We start from the raw sequence: 12,322 nt of genomic DNA, 5'->3' as shown, positions 1-12,322 counted from the left end.
TTCTTCATTTTTGGGGTTTTTAATTGTAGGAACATCATTTTATTTGGCTAGAGAGGTTAATCAGATGGAATTTTCCAACGAAGTGATCCAAATAAAAAAAGTTAGGGCAGTTCTCAACAATACCATATTTTATAGCCATGAAATTTAACGCAAGTTTGATCACAATTATGCAAGTCAAAATAAGCAGTTAGATGATTATATAAAACGAATCCAATTATAAAACATAAGATACATGAAACAGTCATAGGACATGAAATAAAAACAGAGAATTAAAACAAACTCTTGGCTCATTTTCAGACGAACGTTACGTTTTACGACGAAATCAAACAAAACGAAAAGATTCTCCCATCGCAAGAACACGTTAAAATTTCATGTTCAATCAAATGATCATAATTAGTAATAAGTAGGTTCAGAGGTGTAGAAGAAAGGACCAGCCCAGTAAAGCTTGAAGCTCTTGTCTTCAAGAACACGGTACTTGCTCAACGACTGTCCCCTAACACCTTTGTTCACATCGGTCGGGAAATCGCAGTCAGCGATTGGAGATTGGTAAAGGTAAGCTTTGCATCTGGTCACGGTCCTTCCTGCACGAAGCTGCGAAGGGAATATCGTGGCGAAGAAGTAACCTTTGGCATCGGTTTTGCTGCTCATTATCGATATTGGAACTATCTCTTTCCCGTATGCATCAGTCTTAACACATGCAATTCTTGCCGTTGCACCTGTCGTAAAATAAACAATGTCATAATTAAATGATAATCTTTTCGTACGTAATAACGAGAAAGAAGCAAAAGTACTAGAGCTTTTTAAAAAATATGTGTTGATTAACGCAAAAACCGCTATACGTATCATGGGTTTTAAAAACTGTAGCTATAATGTAAAGAGATAATATCATTACTTGCAAACGTGATAATTTGAATACGCAACCATACGACCTTCCTGTATATACTCTAATGTTCTCGTACCATAAGACCAATTCGTGTTGGTAATTATAAAGAAGTTATATTACGTACCTTGGATTGGGTAACTTTTGTCACCTGACCTGCACATGATGACCCCTTCAACAGCGATCGGAATCAATTTTCCGGTCTCTGGATCGGCTTCATTGCCGTAATAAGCAACTGAGGATATGATTAGAGATGAGAAGACTACGAGAGAAGCAGCAAATGAGATGCGTGAGAAAGCCATTTCCTCCTCTCTTTTTTTTGCTTGCTTTGCTTATATGTTCTTTAAGCAAGTGAAATTTTTTGAAAACTGATTCCATGGGTTTTATAGGTTAATTGCGTTGACAAAGAAGGTTAGTTTCTAATTAAAGTATTGGTTTAGTGTACATTAATTTATTCGTATCAATAAGAAAGCGAGCAAATTTGTAATAATAAAAACATTAAAACCAAAAAAGAAAACTTCTTGTAATAAGAACGTGTATGCACGGCATACAATAGTGTTATTGTCCCGACGTGAGTCGCATTATACTGTGTGTGGATTACCAATTCTGAAGACGGACGGTTTCAAGTTCCATTGCATATTGTGGATAGACAAAAAATATCCCGAAATGTGATATAAGATGCTAATGCTTTCCGTTTCTAAATTTTTGAATCCAAGTCTAAATAAATTATGACTTACATGCAGTCCCAACCCTAGGCTAAAACAGGTGAATGGTTTTAGGTATCAAATCTCTATAAAAGAATATAAGGGCATCATTTCAATTTTTACAAAAAGCTATTGTCGTAGAATGGTTAAGGACTTAAGTCCATGTATTACTCTCATAGCATTACGAGTTTGACTCCCAAAACTTCCTTCTTGCAAACTTTTTTTCAACTTTGTTTTTAATAGTGGGCCAAAAACCTTTTTTTTTTTTTTTTACTTTTTTACTTTATGCAGCATATTAAGTTGAGGCGACCCCTGCTTACATGCTTCTAAGTACTTGACGTTAATGATATACTATATTGTTTGTAACCTGATTTTTGTTGGTTTCTTTCCTTGGTTTATCAGCTTCTATAAATAAAGAGTTATAACTTACATGCACGCAGCAAAAAAATTCAGTGAGCGCAAAAGATTGCCAAAATGTTTACAAGAAAGTCATCCAACCTTCCAACCTCTTACCTCATGTGCATTCTAAACCATTTTGCTACATTAGTTACTTTGTTTCTCTATTGTAACTTAAGTGGTTCAACTCCTGGTTACTTCAGTTCAGTTCAGACCATCTCTTTTCATTAACGACACACATCACCAATAAGACTAATTGGACCAAGCTTGAAAAACTGTGGGCTTTCGATGTGTTGGGCCAATATAGCCTATTTTAACATTCCTCAGCCCCAATCACATTTTGATTTCCTTTTTTCTAATATTTCTTTGGATACAATAAAATTTTAGAAATTAATTTAAAATAATTATTTGAACGGTTACTTTCATTTATTTTATATTAAATTCCAAAAGAAATATACGTGGCGAGAAAACAGAGCAGCAGTTGTCTAGTTCCTCGATAAAACCGCTCTCAAAGCAGAGCAACACTCAGACGTCGCCGGAGCTTTCCACTGCTTTACTATTCCCCCTCGAACTATAAAAATACATACACTCTATATAACACAGTCACATGTGTACTCTGCTTTTAACCCTAACACGTCACTCCTCGTAGCAGAAAAAAACAACAACAGTATCAAGAAACAGAGAAGATCAAACACGTCTCTTTGTCTCTTTGTCCTCTAAAATTCCAGAATCATTCTGCTTTTTAATCCTCTTTATCAATGAATCAGTGATTTTTGTACTTTTCAATAGCTATCTTTGGTGATTCGATTTGATCAAACAAAGCGGAAAAATCAAAACTTTTTCTCGATTCTTTTGGAATTTGGGGTTTTTTGGGATATCTGAATATTCATGGCAAACCCTAAGCTCACTAGGGTTCTAAGCACTAGGGATCGCGTGCAAGACACGCTCTCCGCTCATCGCAACGAACTCGTCGCTCTTCTCTCCAGGTTCTTCGTCAAGATCCTGAACTGATTCCCCTGTTTTTATTTTACGGGAAAGTTTCGACCTTTGGTTTTAAATTTGTTTATCGTGTGTTTGTTTTGTGAAGGTATGTGGATCAGGGAAAAGGGATACTTCAGCCGCATAACTTAATCGACGAACTCGAATCTGTAATCGGAGACGATGAAACGAAGAAGAGTCTCTCTGATGGTCCCTTTGGAGAAATCCTTAAATCAGCAATGGTAACAAAAGCTTCTCCTTCTTATTCAAATCATCAAGAAACTAAAAATTTTAGTTTCAGAATGATTCGTTACTAATTTGGTTGTAGGAAGCTATAGTTGTGCCACCTTTTGTTGCCTTAGCCGTTAGACCAAGACCTGGTGTTTGGGAATATGTTCGTGTTAACGTCTTCGAGCTAAGTGTTGAACAATTAACAGTCTCTGAGTATCTTTGTTTCAAAGAAGAACTCGTTGATGGACCTACTAGTGACCCTTTTCGTCTTGAGCTTGATTTCGAGCCCTTCAACGCAAACGTCCCGCGTCCTTCTCGTTCTTCTTCTATTGGTAATGGAGTTCAGTTTCTGAACCGTCACTTGTCTTCTGTAATGTTCCGTAACAAAGATTGCTTGGAGCCTCTCCTTGATTTTCTTAGAGTTCATAAGCACAAGGGTCATGTAAGTCTTGTTTTATTTTTGTTGCTTATCAAATGTTGGATTTGGTGAACAAAATGAGAACTTTTTTATTTTATGTGTGTGCAGCCATTGATGTTGAATGATCGGATTCAAAGCATATCTAGGCTTGAAAGCCAACTTACTAAAGCAGAAGACCATATCTCTAAGCTTCCAGAAGAAACTCCATTCTTGGAATTCGAATATTCGCTTCAAGGGATGGGTTTTGAGAAAGGATGGGGAGATACAGCAGTGCGAGTACTCGAGATGATGCATCTTCTCTCTGATATTCTTCAAGCTCCCGATCCTTCGTCCTTGGAGAAGTTTCTTGGGATGGTACCGATGGTTTTCAACGTTGTGATCTTATCTCCACATGGATACTTTGGTCAAGCCAATGTCTTAGGCTTACCTGACACTGGTGGACAGGTATTTCCGTAAACCCTTAGTTGTTAATCTGTTTTTCAGATTTCGATTAGCTTTCAAGATTCTTCGATGTTTCAGGTTGTCTATATTCTAGACCAAGTTCGAGCCCTTGAGACCGAGATGCTGTTGAGAATAAAGAGACAGGGTTTGGATATAACTCCTAGGATTCTTATTGTAAGTATATATTTTTTTATGATTATTAATGTTTAATGATCTCAAGATATTAAACTGTGGTTGTGGACTATATTTGTCAAGGTAACGAGGTTGATACCGGATGCTAAAGGAACTACATGTAACCAGCGGTTAGAGAGAGTCAGCGGAACAGAACATACTCATATTCTCCGGGTTCCTTTTAGGTCTGATAAAGGGATCCTTCATAAGTGGATTTCTAGATTTGACGTATGGCCTTATCTAGAGAATTATGCTCAGGTTTGAAAATCTTAGCTTTCTTGAGTTTTGTTTACTTCTTATTACCCTATGGCACTTTGTTGCTTGCTCCAGTAAGAAAAAGAAGGTTACTGATACTTCTTTATTTTTTTTTTTTTAAAAGGATGCAGCAAGTGAGATTGTTGGTGAATTGCAAGGTGTACCAGATTTTATCATCGGTAACTATAGTGATGGAAACCTTGTTGCATCGTTAATGGCACATAAAATGGGTGTTACACAGGTAAGAGCTTCAACTTTTTCAGATATATGATTGTTATGTTTTTTTTCTCTATGGAAAGGAACATCACAGATTTGGAATCTTTGCTTTTTTTTCGTGTGTATGAACAGTGTACTATTGCACATGCTCTGGAGAAAACCAAGTATCCAGATTCAGACATTTACTGGAAAGAGTTCGACAGCAAGTATCATTTCTCTTGTCAATTCACAGCTGATCTAATCGCAATGAACAAAGCAGATTTCATCATCACAAGCACTTACCAAGAAATCGCAGGAACGTAAGTGACTTAATAATATTATATCGAGATGTGTTTTTTGTTTTCAGGTTTCCATCAGCAATACTAATATTGTATTACCTTTATCAGGAAGAACACGGTCGGTCAATATGAAAGCCATGGGGCTTTTACGCTACCCGGACTATACAGAGTAGTACACGGCGTTGATGTGTTTGATCCTAAGTTCAACATTGTCTCGCCTGGCGCGGACATGACCATCTATTTCCCGTTTTCTGAAGAAACCAAGAGACTTACAGCTTTACATGGTTCCATAGAGGACATGCTCTATAGCCCTGAGCAGACTGATGAGCATGTGTAAGTTTTTATTTGGCATTCTGTTATTAAATTTGGTTTTAAAAATTCATAATTGAAAACCAAATTATTTACGGTTTGGTGTTGAGTTGAGTGTTTGCAGTGGTACATTGAGTGATCGATCAAAGCCAATACTCTTCTCTATGGTGAGGCTGGACAAAGTGAAGAACATCTCCGGTTTAGTTGAGATGTACTGCAAGAACGCAAAGTTGAGGGAGCTGGTTAACCTGGTTGTAATAGCTGGTAACATTGATGTGAGCAAGTCCAAAGACAGAGAAGAAATCGCAGAGATTGAGAAAATGCATAACCTTATGAAAAAATACAAGCTTGATGGACAGTTTCGTTGGATAACGGCTCAGACTAACCGAGCTCGTAATGGTGAGCTTTACCGCTACATCGCCGATTCAAGAGGTGCTTTTGCTCAGGTAACTTGGCATTCAATTTTTTCAGTTTGATTGTATCGTTTATTCGATTCGGTTTGGTTTGGTTTAAGAGCTAACCGTTATTAAAGGGACCTGTTTTTGTATATATATAGCCTGCGTTCTACGAGGCGTTTGGGCTTACGGTAGTGGAAGCAATGACTTGTGGGCTTCCGACTTTCGCAACTTGTCATGGTGGTCCTGCAGAGATCATCGAGCATGGGCTCTCGGGTTTCCATATCGATCCATACTATCCGGAGCAAGCGGGTAACATAATGGCTGACTTCTTTGAACGTTGTAAGGAAGATCCAAACCATTGGAAAAATGTATCAGACGGTGGACTCCAAAGGATATACGAGAGGTAACCAAAACAAAAAAGCAAAACGTTTAGTTATTTCTCAGTTAAGCGTGCTTAATATGGTTTTGTGTTAGGTACACATGGAAGATATACTCAGAGAGATTGATGACACTAGCTGGTGTGTATGGTTTCTGGAAATACGTATCCAAATTGGAGCGTCGTGAGACTCGGAGATACCTTGAAATGTTCTACATTCTCAAATTCCGCGACTTGGTCACAATTCACAAACACTACTTTCTTTTATTCTAGCTAGCTCCCTCTATATAAGCTAAGCTCTCTAGGATCTCATGGTTTGTTCTCTTTGTTTCAGGTGAAAACTGTTCCTTTAACCGCCGATGATTGACCCGGTTCCGCGTAGGATGAACTGTTGCCTGTTGGGGTGTAAAAAAGGAATAAAAAAGATGAATAAATTCGGGTATGTAACCTATGTTGTGTGTATGAATGAAAAAGAAGATTTGTTGGATGGAGAACTTGTTTGTGTTCGTGGTACTTTTTGTGTTGTGTGATCATGTATATATGTGTGGACTGACATGCTGAATAAAAGTCACGTGAAGTTTGTTGTATCTTACACCAAGAAAGTCTTCGATGGAGCTTTCATTTCACATCTAATTCGTTTTCAAGGTAAAATAACTAGATCGATTCCAACATTTTCTAAGATGTTTTAAATAGTAAAATGTATATATATATATATATATGATTTTCACAAGTTAAGAAACTAGACTAGACTTCATAAATATGAAAGCTAGAAACAAAATATTAAAAAAAAAAAAAGTTTATTCAGAATTGTTTGTGAAACAAAAGTGAAGCTTTAAACGTGGAATTTCTTTTTTATGAACAGAGAGACTTGTTGAAGTTCACAACATTCTTCTCTTTAGCAAAAGAGGATTTGGTACAAAAATGCTGGTTAGAGATTTAACTGGATGCATAACTAAAACTAAAAGCATAAACGAGACATTATGGGTCTAAGTTTACAAAATGTATTTTTCACATTTACAGATAAATATCGAGATAAACAATTGATGCGTGGGTAATATAACATAGAAATCGAAATCGAAATAAGATAAAAACTGACAGAAGAGAAGAGTGACATACGCAGCTTTAATTGACTTTACTATGAACCAAATCCACAAAGGACACCATTTCTTCTCTCTCTCTCTGGTCAATTGCTCGCTTCCCGTGTCGTGAAAAATGATTCTTCCCATGCAATTAATTAGGTATGGGCATTTAGGTATTCGGATCGGGTTCAGGTTCGGATAATTCGGGTTCGGATTTTGCGGATTTACTAATATAGGATCCGAACAGGTGTTTATATAATTTCAGGTCGGGTTCAGATTCGGTTCCTATTGGGTTCGGATTATTTGGATATTGACTTTAAGAAACTTGTAATGTATCCAAAATATATTCGGTTATGGATAGTACCTACTCGAACATATCCAAAGTACCCGCAAAAACTTGAAATGTACCCACAAAACCCGAAAAACCTGAAATATAATTGTACAAACAGTTGTATAATCTAACAAATTCAACAAGAAACAATGAACTAAATCTTAAACAAATGAAACTGAGCATACCATGAAATCTTAAACAAATGAAACTAAGTAATACCATGCTTCGCAAAACAATTCACAAAGATTCGAAGAAGGAGATTAAGGCAAACGGTTTTATGAAATTAAATCATATGTGATAGTGTGATATTGTGTATAATTGTTCTCAAGTATAAACAGGTATCTTCGGTTCCTCGGGTTCGGTTCGGGTAATACCCGATACCTGTGGTTATTTGAAAACGAAAACCTATTGATTATTTAGACAAAGTTAGTTCGGGTCGGATTCGGGTATTTTCGGATCGGATTCGGGTCGGTTCTTCGGGTTCGGTTTATTTGCCCACAATTAATAAACATCAATCATCACTCTTTCTTTTTTTATTATTTTACACTCTTTTTTATTTTCTCTCTGTTCTTAAAAATATAAATTTCTTGGCCAATAAAAAAAAACAAATTCAAATATACTCCAATAACAACGTTTCAATCAGAAAGTTACTAGACATTTTTTCGTCAGACAAATAAACACATTTATGAGAATGAGGTATGTGGTGAAACTTAAAATCTTTGTCAGACGTATTACAATTTTATTTTTTTCTTTTTCAGTTAAAACTTTTATTCTCCTAGTCACGTTTATATAAACTACAGTATTTTTTTAGAATCTCGATGTCTTTAGGAAATTGTTTAATAAAACCAATAAATTCCGGAACTCGAAATTCCACTTGAGCTGTTAAATTATATACTAATTGCATGTTGTCCTTTCATAATTAATCATCCACTAGAAGCTGAAGCAATTTTTTTTTGCTCATTTTTTCATGAATTCTTTTTTTCTTTTCTTTTCGTTTTATGTGAATTTTCCTACTTCTTTTAAGTTTGATTAAGAGATTATTAAAACAACACAACAGAAAATAACTAAAAGTTACTAGTTACCTAGTAGTATAAACCAACGTTGTAAGATTTTCTTGAGTTTTGTCTATTTACCAACACTCCGAGAAAGTGGGAACCAATCAAGAAATCCCAATCTCATCTCTATTTTAACGCTAAACAGCTGGAGATTCTATCCAGTCCCCCAAAAATAAAAAAATCACATAAACATACAAAAATTAACGACATGGATATCATAATTAATAGGATGATAACATTTTAATAACCACGATAAGATTACACTTGACGTTTATATAATAACGAACCAAATAAACCCATCTCTCAGACCAATGTCCTCTTGTGATCCCATTTTCGATCCAATACTTATATACTAAAATAACATAAAAATAAAAATAAAGATAGCTTCCTTCATTTTTATTTTTACTTGATGACTACTAATACACTCATGATTACTAAATTAACGCCAACTGTTACAGCTAGAGTTGACCATAAGCATGAGCAAAGTAGGAAAGAGCTCCAACTAGTGGTGCATTGATGTATGTAGCCGGTTCGGACTGCTCGTAATCAGACCGTTTGTCCGGGAAGCGATCATGCTGGTCCGGACCACCAACGACTGCACCAGCAAGGAAATTAGGGTTCGGAGATTGAGAGTTCATGATTGCGAACCCTTGGTGGCATTGGATCTTGGCCGGGTGGCTTGCAACGCAAGGTAAAGATGAGCCACGGTGGTGGATTCGACGTGGGAATTTCGGACCGTAACCAACCATGTAAGACATACTTAATGGGTTGTCTCCAAGTAAATAATCCACCTATTAATTAATTAAATCAAGAAATAATTATGAAAAAATTGTTTATATTTAAAAATCATCCAACATGAGAGATTTTTTTTTAGAAGTGGACCTGTCTCTTGGCGATGGAGCGGAGGCGGCCAGGAGTGTAGACGGAGCCACCGCAATGGACGACGGTTTTGGCGGAGGTTAAGTATTTAGCATAGGTTAAGAGCAAGAACGATGTTGACGTCACGTATTGCATGTTGGCGTCTGCCATCTTAAATAATAATCCACCTACATAACAGTAAAATGGGTAACAAAGTTAAATTTCGTATATTTCTATGGGTTCAACGAGAATAAAAGGGGCAGAGATGAAAATAAGTGAAAAGAAGAGTTGAATGCAAGAACCTGGGGTATACTGAGTAGAAGAGAAAGGAGCTCCAGGAATAACAGAGCAGATGAAATTATCAGCATGACCTTTGTACTCATGTAGTGTCTTCACATTCTGAACCAAAAATGCCTTCACACACACACACACACAAATTAAAATCACACATTCAATTAATTAATTGTTTTTGTTTATATAATAAATAAAATTTTGATTTGTTTAATAAAAATTTAACCTTTGTTAGAAGAATTCTAGCACCAGCATGCTTGTTATCCCAACCAAAAGTGTTGTCATACTCAGCAGCTCCAAGGATTTGTCCATTAGTTTTTATGTAATTCAAATATTTAAGATTCTTTGTAGCTTTCTGTAACCAAGCAGCTCCCCACAACAACTCATCCTACAAAAAAAAAATATCCATTTAAAATTACAAATCTTTATCCAAAAATCTGATAATTATGTATGTAAAAGAAAACTCATTTTTTATTACCTGATAACCAGAGTAAGAGCAATAAAATGGACAAACGTCAGGTTTCAACCCTGCACTGTAAGTTCCTCTGTATCTGTCTGCAAATGCAAAGACACTGATGGCTCGTTTGAGAAGGACTTTGGAGTAAGAAGGATCAGATTTCCTGAATACAATAGCGGCTGCTGCTAGAGCTGCTGCGGTTTCAGCGGCGACATCAGAGCCAGGAGTGTTCTTGTCAACTTTAAACACGCTTCTTACAGTATCCATGTCTTCTGGTCTTTCCCAGCAAGAATGGTCTTTGTTAGCATCACCAACTTGAACATAAATGGTGTCAGGATGTGAAGTGGCTTTGAGGAGGTAATCAGTAGCCCAACGAATCGCTGTTTTAGCGTTTTGTAGTTCAGATTTCATGAGACCACCGAATTCAATTACACTCCATGACAGCATTGTGGTTGTGAATGCCATTGGGAATCCAAACTTGATATTGTCTCCTGCATCATAGTATCCTCCAACCAGGTCCACCTAATCAACAAAAACAAAAACCCCAATTTTAACACAAATTAGATATTTTTGAAACAGAGGGGAAAATAACAACTAATCGAAGTTGAATCTTTTGAAGATAATGATGTATAATTTAACCTACATTATTGAGAATCTTTGAGATCTATCACTAACTTAGCAAACCCATTTATGAAAAAAATTAGGGATTTGAGAAAAAGGGGAAAGAACAAAAAAAAACCCTAACTTTATCCTCTGTTTTTTTTTCGTATGCAGTAAACTCATGAATAAAAGTTGAATCTTTTGAGAATATTGATACAAAACTTAACCTACATTGTTGAGATCTCTAGCTAACCAACCAAACCCATTTCATATTTCCACAAAAAAAAAAACAAAAAAAACAAAAAAAAACTCCAAAAAAAAGAGGAGAAGAGAGTGAGAAAAGTTGAGGTGGTTTACATGAAGAGCAGAGCCATCAGAGAGACCAGAGTCTTTTCTCCAAGTCATTCTCTGGTTAGGAGGAAGTTTCCCAGACCTTTGGCCTTCAAAGAACAGGATTGATTTGGTGAGAGCGTCTTTGTAGTTGTGTTTGGCCAAGTGGTGACGATGGTGATGGGTGGCGTAAAAGGAAGAAGTAGAGTAGGAGGAGAAGCCATTGCAGAGAAAGAAGAAGAAAGAGAGGAAAATAGTGACTCTGAAAGCTTTGGAAGAAGAAGAAAACAGAAGAAGAGCCATTTCGATCTTTAAAGAGAAAGAAAGAGAGAGAGAGAGCTGCTTCTATTAACCAACCAACGAATTAGATTTCAGAAGCTGCTTTGTGGGAAACAGAGGAAGTGTGGCTCAGCTTTTTATAGAGGGAAATAAAGGTTAACCTCTCTCTCTCTGTGGCTAAGTTAAAAAGTTTTTGACTACTCTTTTTTGTGTGTTTCCCATATGGTTAAAAGAGAGCTGAGATTTTTGGTTTGGTTTGTCAGAGATGTAGCCGAGAGAACGGAAAAAAATGAATAATTGGATAGTTTGTCCAAAATCAGAATAAATAAATAATTGAGGGTTTTTTTGAAAAATATTCAAAAATATTGAGGGAAACCCATTCGCAATCTAACTTATGATATATGACTAAGATTCATTTAATTTCTGTATCAGATTTCATATTCTGAATACATATGGATAAGATTCGGCGCTTGTGAACTATATGTAAATGACAAAACGTTATATTTCAAAATATATTTCCTTTCATTTAGGTTAACAAAATAAAATTGTTTCAGTTTGTTCTTCTTTGTTAACTTTGGTTTCAATGAGTTTACAAGAGTTTTTATAAGAACATTACAACAAATGAAGTTTCGTCACACGCCTCTAGCTAGGTTTGGGCCAGGATCATGAATTGATTTTGTAGCCTCAAAGGATCGTTCCTCCACACTTGTTTTGTATAACTGTTTCTCGAGGGCTGGTTACGTTTGAGACCACACACCTATACGGTTGGGTTAGTTTTCTCAAGCCTAGGTTCTCCTTTCCCAAATTTACTCCTAAGGATGAGTCCATATTCACATGGACAATCTTGATGGGTAAATCAGTCTTCAAATCATATTGTTTAAACAAAATAAAGTTTTATATTGTTCGAGATTACTTTTTTTTTTGGTAGGGTGTTCGAGATTAATGTATACTTATTACTTTAATTAATGATATGAAACAGTTCAAAATTATT

The 12,322-nt window shown here is 36.1% G+C and overlaps 3 protein-coding genes across 3 annotated transcripts; 1 reads left to right on the top strand and 2 right to left on the bottom strand.

Annotated features, from left to right (window-relative positions):
- Positions 1-192: 192 nt before the first annotated feature.
- On the bottom strand, positions 193-1,234 carry LOC104707873 (protein SEED AND ROOT HAIR PROTECTIVE PROTEIN-like). Its single transcript, XM_010424312.3, has 2 exons — positions 1,008-1,234; positions 193-716 (listed from the first exon to the last, which is right to left on the bottom strand). The coding sequence occupies exons 1-2, from the start codon at positions 1,180-1,182 to the stop codon at positions 394-396; spliced, it is 498 nt and encodes a 165-aa protein (XP_010422614.2). The 5' UTR covers positions 1,183-1,234; the 3' UTR covers positions 193-393.
- Positions 1,235-2,418: 1,184 nt separating this feature from the next.
- LOC104707872 (sucrose synthase 3) lies at positions 2,419-6,638 on the top strand. Its single transcript, XM_010424311.3, has 13 exons — positions 2,419-2,966; positions 3,068-3,200; positions 3,287-3,631; positions 3,716-4,051; positions 4,127-4,222; positions 4,304-4,477; positions 4,599-4,715; positions 4,823-4,989; positions 5,077-5,301; positions 5,402-5,723; positions 5,834-6,078; positions 6,150-6,288; positions 6,386-6,638. Exons 1-13 carry the CDS (start codon positions 2,869-2,871, stop codon positions 6,416-6,418), a joined length of 2,430 nt encoding a protein of 809 aa, XP_010422613.2. The 5' UTR covers positions 2,419-2,868; the 3' UTR covers positions 6,419-6,638.
- A 2,093-nt stretch (positions 6,639-8,731) lies between these two features.
- On the bottom strand, positions 8,732-11,570 carry LOC104707871 (endoglucanase 17). The gene is made up of 6 exons (XM_087462437.1): positions 11,080-11,570; positions 10,144-10,644; positions 9,892-10,053; positions 9,677-9,788; positions 9,399-9,562; positions 8,732-9,307 (listed from the first exon to the last, which is right to left on the bottom strand). Exons 1-6 carry the CDS (start codon positions 11,353-11,355, stop codon positions 8,975-8,977), a joined length of 1,548 nt encoding a protein of 515 aa, XP_087318563.1. The 5' UTR covers positions 11,356-11,570; the 3' UTR covers positions 8,732-8,974.
- Between the last annotated feature and the right edge of the window lie 752 nt (positions 11,571-12,322).

The sequence above is a fragment of the Camelina sativa genome, chromosome 8 (assembly GCF_030686135.1).
Source record: "Camelina sativa cultivar CO46 ecotype springtype chromosome 8, ASM3068613v1".
In the NCBI taxonomy this organism is placed as follows: domain Eukaryota; kingdom Viridiplantae; phylum Streptophyta; class Magnoliopsida; order Brassicales; family Brassicaceae; genus Camelina; species Camelina sativa.
This window is presented reverse-complemented; position numbering and strand designations above follow the sequence as displayed.